The sequence below is a fragment of the Lissotriton helveticus genome, chromosome 4_1 (genome assembly GCF_964261635.1).
Source record: "Lissotriton helveticus chromosome 4_1, aLisHel1.1, whole genome shotgun sequence".
NCBI classification, from domain to species: Eukaryota; Metazoa; Chordata; class Amphibia; order Caudata; family Salamandridae; genus Lissotriton; species Lissotriton helveticus.
The window spans coordinates 2127665433-2127684577 of NC_136063.1; the positions used below are offsets into that span (position 1 = coordinate 2127665433).

At 46.1% G+C, this 19145-nt stretch overlaps 1 protein-coding gene across 1 annotated transcript in view; it reads left to right on the forward strand.

The window, feature by feature from the left end:
• ATRX (ATRX chromatin remodeler) overlaps nt 1–19145 on the forward strand; it is a 1815989-nt gene that overhangs the window by 111582 nt on the left and 1685262 nt on the right. Inside the window, exon 3 of the mRNA XM_078688830.1 lies at nt 5725–5771. Coding sequence (XP_078544956.1) covers nt 5725–5771 — 47 coding nt within the window. The remainder of the gene's footprint in view (nt 1–5724; nt 5772–19145) is intronic.

A 19145-nucleotide genomic window follows, 5' to 3' on the forward strand; every position in this document is an offset into this window, starting at 1 on the left:
CAAGCTATTGCCCAGAGTTGCAGAGTGGGACTCCATAATTGGAATAGGCACCGAGGCGAGAATAATCAGGTCCGTGGAATTTGAGCCCAAGACCCGCCGAGGCTGGGAATTGAACCCTGGTCCCGGGCTAGACCTCTGCATCAGGGTCTGCCGCTGTAACCATTGAGCCACACACACCAAGAGCATGTTGGACACGAAAAAAGGAGCTACAATAGCCTTCCTGGTAAATGTTCCGTTAAACGACATGTATAGCAGCCACGTGGTCGTTAGTACACATTCACAAAAGGCAACTGCGTTGACGTGCAGGTGAACCGGGACACACAAATGGAAAAGAATCCTGTCCCCTTTGTTTACAAGCTCAACCTCCTCTCCTGCCCAGCCGCCACAGTGAAGAAAACTGCAACAAAGTCAATGCACAGCATGTGACTTTAGAAAAGAGTCTCTTTCAAAACAATTTTATTTTTATTTATTTATATTTAATCTTATAGAGCGCGCAGCTACCCGAAGGTTTCCCGGTGCTAAACCAAAGGCAAAGGGAGTGTGCTTGCAGACTCGTTTATTGATTAGAAAGCCAGGTTTTAAGATCCCTGCGGAACGTAAGATGGTTAGATTCCGTTCGAAGAGGAAGAGAGTTCCACAGGGACGGGGCTAAGAAGGCAAATGAACGACCGCCCATTCTGGCTCTCCTAATTCTGGGAATCTGGAGTTTGTGTTGGTTGGAAGACCGCAGAGAGCGCGAGGGGATGTACAGATGAATCAAGGATGTTAGATATTGAGGTGCCTTACCCCAGATGATTCTATGTGTGAAACAGAGCGCCTTAAATTTAGAGCGACTCTCAATGCGGAGCCAATGAAGGCTACGCAAAGAGGGGGGAGGTGGAGGATTGAAAGGGTAAATTACATAACAGACGCGCTGCCATGTTCTGGACAGTCTGTAATTTACGAATTACCTCTTTGCTAGCCCCCAGAAGAAGGATGTTACCATAGTCCAGGCGAGAAGTAATAAGCGCCTGGACTACGGTTTTCTGGGTGTCTAGGGGGAGCATCCAGGCAATTTTCCTCAGTCATTTAAGGATGACTGTGCAGGTGGAAGAGACTTTAACAGCATGTTGCCTCATGGACAATTGGTTATCAAAAATGATGCCCAAATTGCGTGCTGTTTTGGAGGGATTGGGAGGGGTACCCATTTGGACAGGCCAATGGGAGGGCCCCCATAAGGCGGTGTTATTGCCAAACAGAAGAAGTTCTGTTTTTCCTCCGCTTAATTTTAGCTTGTTGTTGTGCATCCAGGAGGCGATGTTGCTAAGTCCAGAACAAAGGGCAGATCTAGTGACATGACTGGTAGAAAGTGAAAAGATGATCGGAGTGTCATCTGCATATGAAAATATGGAGAGCCCCGCTTGCTCCGCAATGGTCGCCAAGGGTCTGACATACAAATTGAAGAGAAGGGGGCTAAGAATGGAACCCTGAGGAACTCCGTGTATTGATTTGTGAGTTTTTGACGTAGATGTGGCCGAAGAAACTTGGAACGTCCGGTCATACAGAAAACTGGTAAGCCAATTGAGGGCAGAATGAGAAAGGCCTATGGTTTTGAGAGTGCTGAACAGAATGGGGTGGGAAATACAGCTTTTACTCATAGGAGTAGTTTTGCAGCTGAAAGAATTTTCTGTATTTACATGCGGCCGACCTGCTTCCCCAGGAAGTGAAGCGAGCAGCAGTTAAGAAGGGAATTATAGGCTATAGACAAGAGGAAGCCCACAAAACCCCAAATAAACAGATGGTCGCAGGTGAAAAAAAAATCTGATGATGGCAACTACACATAGAGCTTTCTAGGGAGATGTGTACGACATAGGGAGAGGTTGGATTCAGCTCCAAATGGTGAGGACAGTTGACACCCGACAAAAATAATAAAAGCTAAGATTAGGACCATTATTCAAGACCCAACCAATAGATGGCGGAATAATGCACATAATGTGAATCCAGAAAATTCTTCATGCTGCAAAATACTCCTACTGGATAAGCAACCATTTATTTTTAACTCTTAATATCCCCATGGACGACTTCTTCAGGAGATAACCAGAAAGTGGCTAAATGAATATGGAGCAAATTAAACAGGCTTGTTGTGTGTACTTTCTTGGAATGCTTTTGTTGGTTTAGTGCATTTTTGCTCAGCCAGTCAAATAAGAAGCCAAAGGTGTTCATCATACATGCGTTTGTGTGGGTGCGTTTGTGTGGGTGTGTCTTTTTGTGTTTGTTATTAGCCTTTTCTGCATGGTCTCTGGATTTTTCATCTTTGTAGAACCCTTTTTTTGTTTGCTGGGTTTAGAAGTCTCTCAGCACTTTAACCCTACTAGTTCGTAGTAAAGTGCCAGCACTCAATTTTTTTTAACATGGTTGCATGGGCCTAGTCCTAAGTGGTGTACATAACTTGCCTGTATTCCCCTAGTGTATATTGTGTAAAAACTGTACACAGGGCCTGGCAGCTAAATGTCGCCAGCGGACTGTAACGCGTACTGTAACATCCAGTAATGTGCGTAGCCTGACTGTAAACAGTACAAAACATGCCAGACAACCTCTTGGAATAAATCCTTTTGACAGGTAAAAATCTTCATTAAAATATTGTTACCCCATGTAGACTTGTAACCCACTAGGGTAGAGTGAATGGTGTTTAAAAGCATATGTTGACTTTTTTTAACAATCTTTTTATTATTAAACCAGCTCATCATACAATACATAGTCTGAGAATACATTACGGGTATACAGATACAGCACAGCTTGAGTGGCACTCCACTGGGAGGCTCCACCACAACCCGTAAGTACATGAGTGCCAACCCGCTAGTTCCTGTTCCAATAACAGTTTGTATACCACCCCTCGCCTTCTCACTGGCAAAATTTGCCATCTCCCGGAACGTAGTTCTGTCAAGTGCCCCATATTTTCTCCCACTTTTTGGGGCATCCTCTATAATGATCCATCACTTTGTCTGCCTGCTGGCACCAGTCTGGATCAGCTTCTCATTCTGATACTGATGGGGGACAGGGAGGGCCCCCCCCACTTCCTCGCTAAGTTGCGCTTCGCCCGCAGCTAGTGCCAACCAAAGCCTGTTGTGTTTATGTCAGTTCTCCTCCCCCTGTATCATCAATAGCAACCACTTGGCATCCAGTAGCAAACTCACCACTAGAACCTCAGACATCATCTTCGTCTCTCCCTGCCAATAAGATTGAATCACAGGGCATTCCCACAAAATGATAAAAGGAGCCCTCCTGCGCGCACCCTCACGCGCATAATGAAGAATTTACAGTCCCCATGCAGTTGTGTGCATGAGTAATTAGCCAGATGTAATGTCTCTGGGGCTTTTTAGGGTTCCACCCAATCTTTGTCTTCCGTGTTCCCTATGTCATCTGTCCAGGTGCCTCTCAGGGGGATCCTAGGTTTGGGAGAGTTATTCATTAACTTATGATAAATCACCCCCTGTTTGGAATAGGGTCTTGAAGTGGGCGGACCTCTAATGGGGAGGCATCTGGCTGGCCTTTGCCCTCTTGGAAATTAACTCGGAGGGCGTTCCCAAGTTGATAATAGTGGAACTTTTGGGTAGGCTCCAAATCTTATTCCTGGCTAAATGTTTTAAAGACCTGCAGTGCTCTATCTCTCCAAACATCCCCAAGGTGCTCAATTCCTATCTTCAAACTAGACTGGCTGATGAGGGCTGTTAGCCCAAACCGGTCCCAGGATCCTTGTTTCTGGTCTAGGGAAGACATGGCTTGGCAGTTCGGGCTGGACTGTTCCCATGAGGCCCAGGGTCAAGACTGATTTGCATATAGCTGTGTCCGAACTGGGATGGCGAAGTGAGCTAAACAACGATGGATTCAACCCAGATCCGTGACTAGGGGTGAGTGTCTGAAAAGTGTCATCACTCCGTCCATCACCTCCTTCTGTTTGCTCAATTCCTGTCTTTGCCCCTCATGAGACAGCCACTCGGCTCATCACTGTGCCACAGGGTTGGTTTGGGGGAGGGCAGTGTCATGGCGGTCAGCGTGGTCTGCCATCCTAAATAGCGGTCAACCTCTGTTTAGCATTTCACAACAGCCCATGTGTGAAGTGGTAAGCCCTCTCTCCTCCGACTGTCAAAGAGGATGGTTTCATAATTATTAGTGTTCATTGCTTCCCTATTGACCCGGTATACCGGCTGTCTCCAATCAGAATTAACTCCGTCATTGATCATTAATTTGACATTTAATCAAGGGTGTGAACTTTAATAAAATCTCTGCCTATCCATTGGATAGGTTGCTACATAAATCTACTAGTCCTGTTGTAAAAAACAACACTTGCCCCTTTGGTACCACATAGTGCGGTGACAGATTGTGGCAGATATCTCATTATATAAGAGCTCTGTTAATGCCCTCTGTTACTATAGTAGGGTTTGAATACTAGCAATTCATTTATTTTGCCACCTATCCGCAGATCTACATACTGGGGCTGGAGGTAGTTGTAAGCAATAGTTCCAGAGTTGGAATGCCCTTTTGAGTCTGTGCAAACCTACTAACTTGCATAGTTAAGGGGTTTTCATCTGCTCTTTTCTAATCCTTTTGCCATACTGAGAATGGTTGGAAATTCGCGCCTGACAACGGCAGAAGTAAAACTTCTTCCAGAGTTAGGGGGGAAATCCTGGCTGGAGGAAAAGTGGGGGGGGAGTATGTGGCCTAACGGCTAGGGCAGTCTAGCTTGAAGCTGGGGAACCAGGTTCGAGTCTCGGCAGGGATGCTAAACCTACTGGGAATCTGGGCAGATCACTTAATCTCCCAGTGCTTAAAAATGAATGTGTCCGTCTGCATTGCAACTGGTGCTTATGTAAAGAGCTCTGACACCTTCGGGTCAAGTTTGTGCTATATAAAACTCTTAAATATTTTATTAAAAAGTGAACATATAAACCTCAACAGATTTGCGTATGAGCAAATCTGCACATGCATATTTGTTTATGGTAAAATGCAGTTAACTGTTTTGCCAGGAGTCCGATTTCCTAAACAAAGACAACATTTTAACCAGGATGAATCTGATTGGGGTATCTGACCTAAGTTCCATCGAGGTCCACCTCAAATTGTGCCTACGTTCTCGTCTGCTGCGACCATTTGACTATCATTGGCACTTGATGCCTTTTGGTGTGATTTCTGCTTAACTTTACTCCTGTTCCCTCTTCTTTTGTCATTTTGGTGTAATTTCATTTATTAAATAATACTGTGTTTTTCTAATTCAGTTCCGTTTTTTATTGTTTTGAATTTCAGTTTTTTGTACTGCATAATTCGTTTACACATGACTTTAAGTTGAGACGCTCTGCTCTGTGCCGTACCTACCAGGGGTTGAAATCATATTTATTAGCATGAAGCCTCAAGGTCATTAAATTATAGTTGTGAATATTCACCGAGTTTAATAATTCAGTTTCTTAAAATGGATATGTCCCATCGCTACTATGTTCCCATCTGGCAGAAATTTGTTTCACCTTGGTGTTTGTCTGTTGATTTCTCTTGTACAGTGTTTATCTTTTGCTGAGCTCCTCTTTGGATTAGCCAGGTAAAACTTTGATTAGAAGTGTGTAGCAATTTGGATTTAATTTGTGAAATATTTTTGTAGAAATTTTATGAACATTTCAAGCAGTTAGTAAGCATTTTTTAAAGCAAAACGTAACATGTCTATATGCTCTAAATTGTATATCTTTCCATTTTTGTCTGTAGTTTTAAACAAGGCTGCAAAGCTGTGTCCAGTTGAAAACATGGAAGAGGTATGAACACACTTTAGTCAATATTAAGTTGTCATTAGCCTGTGATATCTTTGCATCAGGATTTATGTCTCTCCGTGTGTTTCATTGTTTTATTAGTCGTATTATATACATGTTACACTATTGGAGTGCAGTGCCGAATGCCTAAGGGTATGCACAAAAACATGGTTGGTGTTCATTATAAACTTATGCAGCTTATAAATGAAGTGTCTAGTGAAAGGGCAACTCATGTAGGGAAGTGAGCCACAAAAGCAGGCATGCGGGTGGGAGTGGATAAACCATTATAATTTCTCCTTGGTTGAGTAAGACTACAAAACACCATTTTGAAATTTAATTTTCAAAACTGATAAACTAATGGCTGTCAAAGCCTCAAGAATTTCACTTTAAGTTACAAAACGTGGACAATGAAACTAGTTAATATCAGATTTTGATGCATTAAAAGATTGGGGATGGAAACCCACTCTAGTTTTGCAAATTATGCATTAACCCACTATCGATTGGGAGGTCTTGGAGCAGTAACTGGTTTACGGAAAAGTTTCAAGATTGAATGTAGACATTAACAAAAGGAACAGGCTTTGTTATTCCCGGGAACGTTGATCCAAAACCCACAGTGCTGGACACTCTGGACATCGTCTTCAGATTGTTCCCCCCCACCACTCCCCCTTTTGGATCGCGGAAAGGGAGTTCCATTGATAGCCTTCACCTTCTCTATTTGGGGGCGATAGTTCCATCTCCTAACACAAACTCCAGGTATTTCACTCTGTGGAACGCGGCTCGGGATTTTTTTTGCGTTTATATGTAAACCTGCTCGTTTCAGGGCTGTGAGGATGATAGTCAGATGTTTTAGGTGCTCCTCCCAGCTGCTGCTGTACACCACGATATCGTCCAGATACGCTGAACTGAATGACGGATGTGGCTGCAAGATGGTATTCATGAGGCGTTGGAACGTGGCAGGTGCTCCGTGGAGGCCGAAAGGAAGAACGTTTAATTAGAGTAACCCTTCGTCTGTTATAAAGGCTGTCTTCTTTCGGTCCTCTTCACGGAGGGGCACCTGCCAATACCCCTTTGTGAGGTCAAGCGTCGTGATGTAAGTGGCGTCCCCGAGTTTTTCTATTAATTCGTCTACCCGGGGAATGGGGTAAGCATCAAATGTAGAGATCTCATTTAGGGCCCTGAAATCCATGCAGAAGCGTTTTGTTCCATCCGGCTTTGGAACCATGACGATTGGGGTTGCCGAACTGCTTTTCGAGGGGCGGATGACCCCTAGTTCCAGCATATCTCTTACTTCCCTTTTCAATGCCTCTTCTTGCGGCCGGAATCCAATAGGGCTTCTGCTTCACCATTTTCCCAGGGTGGGTTTCATTGTTCTGCTCGACTAACGTAGTGTTCCCAGGTAGATCGGAGAAGAAAGCCAATAGGGTCTTCCTCAGGTCTTCTTTCATCTGGTCAGTGAGTTCTTCATTTATTATTTTATTATTATTTACAACAAGACTTTCCATCGTAGAACACGTTTTGGGGATTGTGGGTATTAGCAGATTTGTTCCCTTGGGAGGAAGACCAATCCATTTCTTCAGCATGTTTATGTGATAACATTGGGTTTTAGTCGGAGTGATTTGTATCCTGTATGTGGTATCGCCTATCGTACCCACCACCTTATATGGGCCCACCCAATCATTCCTGAATTTAGAGGTAGAGGGCAGGAGTAACAGTGCCCATTCTCAGACATTCAGTTTTCTTAGCTTTTTCCCTCTGTCGTAGTATTTCTTCTGTTTGTTCCTCTGTTCCAGATTGGAAAATGCAAGGTTTCTTAATTTACCTAGCTTCAACCTCAGTTGGTGACTTTATTCAAGCAAAGACCTCTGCTCTTGTTCCCCTTCCGTCTCCCAGGCGTCTTTAGTCATTTCTAGTAAGGACCTCAGGTGTCTTCCATTTAACAGTTTGATGGCTGAGCAGCCCAGGCTGCTTTGTTTCTGTGCTCTCAGGGCATACAGGGCCAGTGGTAGGAGTCTGTCCCAATCCGGTCCCTCTGCAGTAAGCATCTTCTTTAGAGTGACCTTTAATGACTGGTTGTATCGTTCCACGAGTCCATCCGTTTGGGGGTGATCTACTGAGGTCCGCAGATGACGCAAATCCAAAGTTCTGCATACCATCAGGACTTCTTTTGGGAATCCGACCCTGGAGAATAATTCTACAAATTTTTCCGCAATATTAGCAGTTGTTGGTGCCTTCAGAGGGAAAGCTTCTATGAATCTGGTCGCGTAATCGACTATTACGAGCACGTATAGATGACCCCTCGGCGTTTTCCGCAGGGATTCCTGTTACATCCATGCCTACCCTTTCAAAAGGGTTTCCAATGATGGGTAGGGGTCGAAGTGGTGCTGCCGGAGGCCTGTGTACATTCTTCTTTTGACAGATTTCGCACTTCATACAATAATTTTGGGCGTCTTTGTATATCCCGGGCCAATAAAAATGACGCAGTACGCTCTCCGTTGTTTTCTCTCTTCCTGAATGCCCGGCCGTAAGGTTGGCATGCACAAAAAACACTTGGTCCCGGAATGACATGGGAACCAACAGTTGTGCGTTTACTCCTTCAGCCTCCCTATACAGTAGCTCGTTCTTAATTTAAAAAAAACGGGGATTTGTGATGGTTTGTACGCTTTGCGATACATGGGCATTTTCCCAGGCATTGAACAAGGTGGTTTTGGAAAAGGGGGGTGGTGATGGACAGAGTTTCTGAATGATGCAGAATACTCTTACCAAGTCAAGAGATCATGGTTTTAATCCATCACCGTTTTTTAGCTCACTGCACCATCCCAGCTCAGAACCTGGCTATTTGCAAATTAGTCTGTTCCTGTCCCAGTGCATGATGGGAACAGGGCAAACCAAACTACCAAGCCAATTCTTATACTGGGAAGGAAACAAGCTTCCGGGGACCGGTTTCTGGCATCATTGAACAAGGTGGTGTTATTGGCCTGGGAAAAGCGAAAGCTGCGGTCCATGATCCAAGGCTCAGGAGTGATCAGAATTGGTATAGGGCTAGTATAACGTCTTCATGTAGGGAGTCCACCACCCCCACTTTCATTGTACAGGGCTCTTTGTCAAATGGTATCATGGTAACCAGTGCAATGGGGTAGGCTTGACATCGCCGTGTACGCAACGTATGTGTACCATAGTTCCCTGGACATATTGATTGGGGAGGATAAGCCTTTTTTGAACTACAGACTGCCTACACCCCGAATCCTAAAAAGGCTTTTACCACTTTGCCATTCATCCTTACACTCTGGTAAAAGATGCTCCCATCTCTGCTGAATACAGGACCGTCTTGGGAAGATACCCTGCTTCCATAGGTTCTTCGGCTGGTCTTTTCCTGGAACACATGCGAGCAATGTGGCCACATTCACCACACTCGAAACACTGTGGCACACGTATGGGTGGCGTGTCCATTCTGAATTGTTTGGTTCTTGCAGCTTCCACTATGGGTTTTTGTTTCTTTTCTATTTTAGCGGTATGGAACACCCTTATGCATTTTCTCAATATCCCAGCCTGTGGTCCGAGGTTGAGCTCGGGGGTAGTTTGATGCCATCTCAATGGCTTGTTCTATGGACAGTCCGGAATGCTGTTTCAGCCATCTTTGGGAAGCGTATGGTAATGCCTCCATAAACTGTTCTAAGTATATCTTTGATATTACTTCTTCCTTAGTGCTGGTAGATGGTTTTAACCACTTGTCCGTGGCCATTTTAAGACGAAAAAACAAAGTCTTGGGGTTTTCCCCAGTGGTCCCTCGTTCTTTTCGAAACCTGACTCTATAGGCCTCAGAGTCGAGTCCCAGGTGGCCTAGGATCACCTCTTTGACATGGTACGGAGCGTTTCCCACTGGATTGGCCACTTGATAGGCAAACTGCGCCTCGCCTGTCTATGGTACCAAAAAGAAGGGCCATTTCTCCTCGGGCCACCCTAACGCTCTGGCGGCTCTTTCAAAGTTCAACAAAAACGCATCGGGGTCTTCCCCGAGCCCATACTTCTGTAATGCAATTCCCGAGGGGTTTGGGACTGGGGATCTAATGTCCACAGGAACGGATACTGCTGGGACAGATACGCTCTTCTGGAGACTTTCTATGTGTGAAGTGATGGTGTTTTGGAGGAGTTCCCTGTCTTCTTGAGCTGAGGAGAGTTGTCTTTCGACTGCCCATTCTAGCTTTTCCTGCCCTTTGATGATGTGTTGTATGAGGGCATCCATCTCGGTTGTACAGACGGACTGGGATGGAAATCCCACTTCTGACACCAGTTGTGGCGGGGTATCAGAGACTGAGTCAGAGAGATTAGTGGTGCTTTTAAGGGAAGGCTTTATTTTCATCAACCCTCGTCTTTGCCGACTAGTCAGTCTCTCTTTGGCAAATGCGTCAGGATCCGTCTTGACTCTCCTTAGCGGATCCAGAATGAATGGGTTGTTGGTTGTGGATTAGGTAATGGGATTGCCGGAGCTTCGGGGACTCCCTCGGGATAACCGAGACCCAAAATGAAAGGAAAAAAAAAACAGGATTAGAACGGTCGTCCTTACAAAGGTTCACAAGGGGTGAGGAAACCAAGTGCTCATGTGTCCACTCTGGATCGGCGAGATATTGTGCTCTGGTGCTCGTGAAGGAGGGGAGGGAAGTAGACTGTACAGGCACTATGCACAAGAAATATGTACAAGAGGGCATGTAGATTTAAGGGAGCGGGTTTTACACGGCAGGATAGCTTAGTCTCCCCACCCAACCCGCTACTTTGCCCCGTACCTGTTATAGCCACGCTCCTCCCTTGGGAACGTGACAGGGAGGCTCGTGGGGACGTTGGCCTCCTGGCTTCTCGGTTCCGCCTTCGGTACTCCGCCTCCAGTCCTCCTTGTCTGCTTCTTCCTCCTTCGTCTCAGTATTCATTCTCCTTCTCCACTCCCGAACTCCTTCTTCCTCGAGGGAAACGCCGTCCGTCCTCTTCCGGGATCCTCCTTCATTTGAAGGTCCAGACGTGGCGATGTCACTCAGGGGAGGGGTTTCGTCTTGCTGGAAACCCCAGTTACAGGAGCCTTGTCCCTGTTCTTCTTAGAGTTATTAAATGCTGATTCTGCGGGAGCCACTCTTCATGCTGGTAAGGGATGTCTTCCTGCTGGAAGGGGACATAAGTCGGTGAGAGAGAGGCCCCGCCGACAACCATTCGCGTGCATTCTCTGGTCCATCAGGACATCGACCCACCCCGTCACAGTAACCAAAGCCTTCCTGGATATTTGTGGGTTCATAAAAGTCCGGCAAGTCATGTAGGAAGTCTAGCAGGGCATGCTTTTGAAGGCCCTTGAGACAGCTTGTGAAATATTTAGTGTAGAGGGATTTACTTCCATTCTCATGAGAATTAAAGTTCTCATGTGAACTTGCAACTATCTTGCAAGATCACCTGTCGAAGGGCTATTGTAAGGAATCCAGTTGCTCTGAAACTGAGTTACTAAGTTTACCACCATATTTCGATTTGCATTTGAAGAATCTCCTTTGGAGCTATTTATAGTGCTTTGTTTGATCTCTGTGATCAATAATTCCTGTTAATTCTTGCATTTTTGTAATTTACAGCACTATTCTAGTTCAGTGCTGGGATGTGGAGCGCAAGTATTTTACATATATTATCAGAGGAGTGGTGGATGGGTCAATGCCTCGTGTTACATTGGATTATGTAACTCATGGAGTACCCTTTCCACACTACGTAACTCATGGAGTACCCTTTCCACACTACAACGTTTACTCCTTGTCCGACTTCTGTATTTATCCTTTCAACCTTCCCCTATATTCTGGTGAGCCTCCCTTTCCCTAGTCATAGAGACCTCAGCTTAGTAAATGACTAGCGGTTCAGAAGTAATACTGATCTGAGTAGGAGGTGTTGCATATTTCCAACTGGGTATGATATGGGGGTGAGGTCAGTCTTTACTTGAATACTTCAATTCCTATTTTAACTGTTGTTTGCGTGGCCAAAACTAGATGTGGATGGTAATCCATGACCGCCATGATCCTGTACTTTCCAATAAATTTAAATAAAAGTATCTGCCAGTGCAGTTAATTATGGGACAAGGGAGTTCCTAGCTACTTTAATGTTCAGTGTTTTTTCAATATTCAGTTGGATGAAGCTGTTGCTGATCTAGCTACATATTTTCTTTCCTTCCCAAAGGTGTCCTAAAAGGTGGATTCTGTTCCTTGACCGTCACAATAGTGGAGTTTGATTCAATTAGTTTCTTTAAAACCAATCTTTTTATTACTCGGAAGTCGTAATGAGAGAACACCGCATCCTGCCTACATCCATCCACCGGCCGGCAGAGCTTATCTATTGCAGTAATACACGGCTTTTGAGCCAACAACCCGGAGGCCGGCAGCGTGGGCTATGCGCCTGCATTGTAATGATCAATCACTTCTGAGTTTTCATAGGAACAAACATAAGAGGCTACAGGAATACGTAACAAACAATAAAGGAAAACAGTACTAAACCAACCATTTCCAAGACACCTGTTACCCTTCCCCTCCCTCATCTGCACCAGCTATACCTCCTTCCTTTATCCCAACATGGGGGGACTGATGGTGTGACTTGTCTAGATGGTTGTCGGCGCAGCCGTAACAAGCGTCTCTTGCAGCGGCAGCTTAAGGATTTGTAAATATTTAGGACAAGTAATTTCTCTCATGTCTTTAGCTAGCAACTGCAAAAATGGTGAACACCAAAATGGTGCCCACAGTTTGGGATATACCTCCCCCCTGCCCTCCACCACTAGGGACATGCGTTCCATAGCCAGAAGGTGCCACAGGCGATGTAACCAGTTCAGTATTTCAGGACCAGACTGTGTCTGTAAAATAGCCTGTCTAGCTGCCAGCAGAGCTAATGCTATTTGCCTACCTCGCATCGACCTCAATAGAAAAACCTTTGGGTGTGAGAGAGCGAGGAGAGTGTATTCTGGGGAATGGGGTATTAAAGTGTTAAAACCTCGTCTGTATTGTCAAGGATCTCAGTTCAGTAGCGCTGTTATTTGGGGCAGTCCCACAGTCTCTCCAGCAAAGGTCCGATTTTCTCTTGTCCCAGCTATGGATTCGTACGGGGGTGTAATACCAATGAGAGAAGACTTTAAATGCGGATTCGGCCCCAGCAGTGTTGTGTTTGGTGTGATGGGTTCTATAAAGTATGTGCTCCCATTCCTTGTGGGTCAGCAGCCTGCCCAGCTCGATTTCCCAGCGTACTTGCTCCCTTGTGCGTTGTTCGGTAGATCGCGCTGTAATCGTGGTGTACAATTCCGAGATGAGACGACGATCGTCGCGCTTGCGAAGCAACCAGTTTTCAAACGTGGTGAGGGGGCGCGGCATTTGAGTGGAATTGGAAGGCGTCTCGATCCAGTGATATAATTGGTAATAGGCATAATCAGTCGCTAGGAGGTCATAGTTTTTCTTAAGCTGCACAAACGGGGCAAGCCCCTCCGTGTCAAAAAGAGACCCCACCCTTTTGCAGCCTTCCTCCCTCCAGCGCTGAAAGACCGCTTATGTTGGTCCTGAGGGAAAGTCCGGGTTATCCACAATAGGGGGTCATAGGTGAAGGGAAGTAAGTCCATCCCTTCTTTACAGCTAACATATCCTAGACCTTAAGTCGGAGAGGTGATGGGAGAATAATATAACCCCCACGCCCTGTGCTTGTGAGGCAACCATAGCTCTCTCCAAATATTGATGCCCACTACCGTCTGATCCATAAAATTCCATCTGGTCTATGAGATTAGTATAATTAAGGGCAACCTTCAGAACAATGGTCGGGGCTATACACATTCCCAGGTACGATATGTCTTGCTGGGACCATTGGAATGGGAATTGTTGCTGTAAAACATCTACCAGGACCTGGGGAACCGACAAGTTCAGTATATTGTATTTACTCAGGTTGAATTTAAACCCAGACACTTAACCAAAAGCAAGGAGTTCGTCAAGGTGACCCGGCAGTGTCTATTGCGGGTTGGTAAGGGAGAAGATAACATTGTCTGCATAAAGACTTATTTTATTCACGTCCGCTCCGAATTTCAAACCTTCTATGCGCTAGTCCACTTGTATATGTTGGGCCAAGGGCTCCATGTGCATCACAAAAGGGCAACCCTGCTGGTTCCCCTGGGAAATTGGAAAGGAGGAAGATCTGGTGCCGTTTACCCTCAAAGGCCGTGGGTGCACTATAAATGAAGCAAATCCATTTGATAAAGTTCTCCCCAAATCCGAAGTAGCGCACAGTATCAAACAGATGGGTCCACCCCACCCTGTCAAATGCCTTCTCTGCATCATTGGACAGGAAGGCCTGCCTGCCCGACCGCTGTATACTATCCATTAGGTGGAAAAGGCGTTTAGTATTGTCTCCCCCCCTGTCGTGTGGGAATAAAACCTGACTGGGGTCGACTAGGTCTGCCATGAGCGGATTTAAGCTTGCTGCCAATATACCTGCAAATATTTTCGCATCAAGATTGCGGAGGGATATAGGCCTGTAGGAGCCGCAGTCTTGTTAGTCTTTAGCAGGTTTTAGAATAACCGAGCTAGCAGCCTCCAACATGGAGGGTATCACCGCCCCTGTCTCTAAAAAAGGAATTGAACAATTTAGTTAAAAAGGGAGCCAGCTCTCTACAAAAGGTCTTATAAAAAGAGGAAGAAAATTCATCAGGGCCTGGTGATTTGTCCAGTTTCAATCTCGAGGCCGAAATCACCTCTATGAAAATAGCAGAATCAAGCAAATCTGCCGCAGTCTTAGAGAGCAGGGAAATCTCGAATTCAAGTACGCAAGTGGGTCCTGGGCCTGTGGGTCCTGCCCAGGATATAAAGCGACATAGAACAAGCGGAAGGTGTCCACTGTGTGTGTATCGGCACTGTTTGACCCCATCATGATCCCTAATCGATTGAATCATAGTTGCTTGAGTTCCGGTTTACCATGCTTATCACTGCTAAGGTAGAATTTGTGGCTGAGGCAAAGAGGGGCGTATTCTGTCCTGTCGAGGTCAAGATGTTTTAATAGGTACCTACGTTTCTCCACACCCTCTGCGCCCAAGTTCGTTTGTGTATAGATTCAAGTTCCTCCACCCCTTTCTCAAGCTCTCTGCGCTTCTCTCTCTTTATTATCAGCTGCAGCTATAGCGATACTCGCCCCTCACGACTAATTTCAGGGCCTCCCACACTGCTGAAAATGGCGCGGAACCCACATCAGTAAGCTGTAGGTACTCCTCCAACGTTTGCTTGATGCGTTGGACGGTGTCTGAAGAGTGTGGGAGACTCTCCCGTAAGCGCCACCCAGGGGAAATCGCGTGAGATGCCTGTGCAGGGACATGTACGGTAATGAGAGCATGATCGGACAAGGATCGGGGCTCAATTGTGGCATTGCGCAAATGGCGTGCTAAGGGCGAGGAAGGTAAAAAGCGATCAAGCTGCACATAGGTTTTGTGGGCTGCAGAATAAGAAGTGTAGTCGGGTGTTGTGTGCGCCAAACATCGTGTAACCCAGTATCTGCCAACCACTCCCTTCCCCGTAAAGTGAATGTCCCTGTTTGGTGTGTCACCTTGACCCGATCTATCCAGCTCCGTGTCCATCACTAAGTTAAAGGCCCACCCCCCGACCAGTATCGCAGCATCTTGTGTCGAAAGGACCTCCTTGAGGGCCACGATAACAAAGGATTCCTGTCGTGTGTTTGGCGCATAAATTGAGTCAACTGTGATGTGCATCCCCCCCATTGTACTCTAATCGCTAGCAAATGACCTTTGATCTGCCACCGTCGCTACAACCTTACCCGGGAAATGAGCCCCAACCAGAATCGCTACCCTGTTTTTAGGTCTCGCCTACGCAGCGCGCATGCGCTGCTTAGGAGGGGACCTCTTGGAATCTATCAGCTTTTTGGCCAAAAACGTGCAAGTTTTGCATTGTTTTCTATTGCAACCCGTGCACGTTTGGTGTTTAGCTTGCGGGAGCGAGCTTTGGCGACATTGGTTTGTAATTATCTTGTAAACAGATGGTGCCCCTGCTCGCTCTCGCAAGGGAAATGCTGTGTGACTGTGTCAGTTGCCTTTCAATTCAATGCCATGCCGCACACTCCCTGTCTTGCTTTACTCTCGAACTGCCCGCGAGCCCTCTCAATTTAGACACAGCAAGGCAGTGATTTGACCCGGGTGAAGTTTTAATCAATAACTCGTAATATGTCAATTTCGAGTTCCTCAACAGTGACAGAGGCGACATGGCGTTAAGCGACAAGCATGCAAGTCATTTTTTCTTTTTTTACTAACACCCCTCCCCCCCTCCCCCCTCCCCCTTTCACCATTCCCTAGCCGCTGCCACTAATACCACAGATGCTCATCTCTCCTCTTGTGGTCTGTCGCTCTTCCAGGGGTCGCTTGTCCGTTATCCCCTTGTGTGCTATCAACTGTATGAGAAAAACACCAAAGATTGGAAAACGGAAGGATAAAAAGCAGCCCTCTGTAAGGAAGCGCACGTTGTCTTTTGCCGCACGCCGTGGAGCCTGGTGGGGTCTGAGCGCCCCTCGGCAAATGTTTTCATTTTTGGTTCTAATTATTGCATCTAGTCCGCGCTTTGGCCTTTGGATGCTCCCGCGCGCCCGGATCAGTTTGCGCTGCCTGTGCTCTGAGGGGTGATTTTTTTGAGTGGCACGTGGATGTGGGGCAGAGCACGCGCCACGGTACCTGAGAGAAGTATCCAACCTGGCGAGGGACTGCAAGGTAAACCACCACCACAGCAGCAACGGCAGCTCCCAGATGCGCTGCCATGAATTGCCTAGAAACAGGTCAGACGCCGCACTCTTGTTGTTTTACACCGAGGGCACTTCCGCAGTGCAAAAGTATTGATTCTCTTCTCTGTGTGGAGATAGAAACTGTCAACCCTAGCATGCTGACCATGGCACCGCTCAGACAACTATTCCCCACCCTGCCTACTCTACAGAACCCCCACAGGAGATGTAAAGGCAAGCAAATGCCAGAGTCTGCTGCACACGAACAGCACGAAACCGGAGCCTCGCAGTCCACTCCTGCCCCCTGTGCCGCAGGAGGTCCTGGCAAGCAGTTGTAAACTACGTTCTACGTGACAAGAAGCTTCGATTTGTTGTTTTTCTTTCTCGAGACTCTCAAAAATGCAAGAACACCTACTGCACGTAATTGGAACGGCCAGGCGATTTGTTGAAAGAAAAATGTATTTTGAACACTCGTTTAAATTATGCTTCGGATTTTCAAGAGATTAGTGCCGACAGATAAAGTGAATGGCTTTTAGCTCTGGGCAGTGGCTGTGGATGCGTCTCAGGTATTTGTTGTTCGCATTTAGTATTTTTTGAGATTCCTGGCCAATTGTCTGGCTTTTCTAGCCATTTGCCATATCCATGTCTTCAGAAAGCGAGCAAAGTGCTAAAGAAACAGAGAAAATTCTTTAAAAGGGTTTCCTTGACAGCACAAGCTTATTCTCATTAACCACTGGTTTAACCACTAACCTTTGGTTCCAGAGTATCAGGCTACTCTCGCTGTAAAGTGCTCAAATGCCACACCAGGAGTAGTAAGTGCAATATAAATTCAGTTAAAATAAATGTCCAGCACAAACTGCTAGCCTTGGTGCTCTCTAGATGGCCACTTCCTGAGGTGGCAGGTGTGCAAAAAAAGACTGACTGGATTGGGGACTGAAGTAATATGTGCGGGGCAGTGTAATGCTTATGGATATAATGCATGCACTGCACCACCATTCTTAATGATAATTGCACTGATATATATACCTTTGAAATAAACTGTGCACCGCATTTCTAATGGAGTGTTCGATGTGTTGGTGTTGTCTGTCTCACTGAAACGTGTGGGATGCATCACTGTTCTTTGAAATAAGATTTGTGCAGTGTACCTCCAGGCTTACACAACATGTACACTGCGCTGTTTTAGCAATGACATGTCTGTACTTGTAATTGTATTTATACGGTGCTTACTACCGCTGACAAGGAGTTGAAATGCACCACTATCGCCAATAAAAAGTGCAAGGCCCTGACATTAGCACTAATAAAACGAGTGCAACGAATACCTTATTCCCAAAACAAACTGTGTGCTTTGCAACACTACCCAAGCCAAGGACGTGTGAAATGACCCACATTTCCTAAAATTAAATATGTTGAAATGCTGGCGCATGTGGCCAGTCCCATAAAAGAACTGTGCGCAATGGGCCTTTATTCTATTCAATGACATGCACCAAGCGCTACAGATAGAAGTGAAACGTGCATGCACGACTACTCCAAAAAATGAGATGTTCAGAAGGCGCTGAGATTCCTAAAACATGAAATATGTGTAGCGCACCATCGGCCCTGAAAGTGAGCCGCACACTGCTGCTGACATCAATAACGTGTTCTATGCACAGTGATTCACAGCAGTGAAATGTGTCCCAGACACTATTGATCACATTACTTGTGCGAGCATGGTTCACTAAATTCCTTGTGCACAACGTCTCACTATTTATTGCAATCCGATTTGTGCAGCGCACCACTATGCATAACAATAAAACAGTGTGCTCAGCACTATCGTTTCTAAAACTGAAGTACCTGCAACGCACCATGGTTAACTGCAATGCAGTATCTGTCAAGCAACACTTTTAAAATGATAAAAATATGTTGAATGCATCACGATTCATAAAAAAGAAAACTGGTTCAGAGCTCCCCAGTCGTATTCATTAAATGTGTGCAATGCGAGCGGGGGGGACTTCAACCCCCAGTAGCCTTTGCGGGGGCGCTCACCATCACCCCCTCCGCGTAGCGGGACTCGAGCGGGACACAGCGCGGGGCTAAGCCCGGGTAAAGGGCGGGCCCTCTGTGGCCCTCAGAGGCCTGAGGAGCCTGGCCAGGGCCATACACCCTGCTCGATTTCCTTTAACCCACTGACTATTGGACTATTGGACATCTGAACTGTAAGCTGTTTGCCCCCTATATACATTTATCCTAACTAACAGGGGTGTATTCTGATTTTTCCTGTCACTGTTGTTTATTTTTTAATGACTAAGGGCTGGCTAACATAACATAGTGTTGACCCATTTAACTGCTATATTAGTGTGTAGCAGTAAGGTCTGTTATGAATTGTCGAGAGACCAGAAGTATGGCTGCAGGGGGAGCAAAAAAGTTGACTGGCACCCTGGACGATTTTATTGTTCGCACTAATGCCCTAATTGATGAAGGGATTGTTTTAATGGACAGAAGGGTGTCCCAAGAATTAGCTATGGCTAAGAGATCCTCCTTAGGTCTTATTGCCCAGGCACGTACGCCTAAAACCGTGACTCGCCCAAATACCCTTGCCAGAGTAGATTACGCTGGGGATTATGATGTTTCAAGTTCCCAACAGGGTCAACAGGGTCTGGAGGT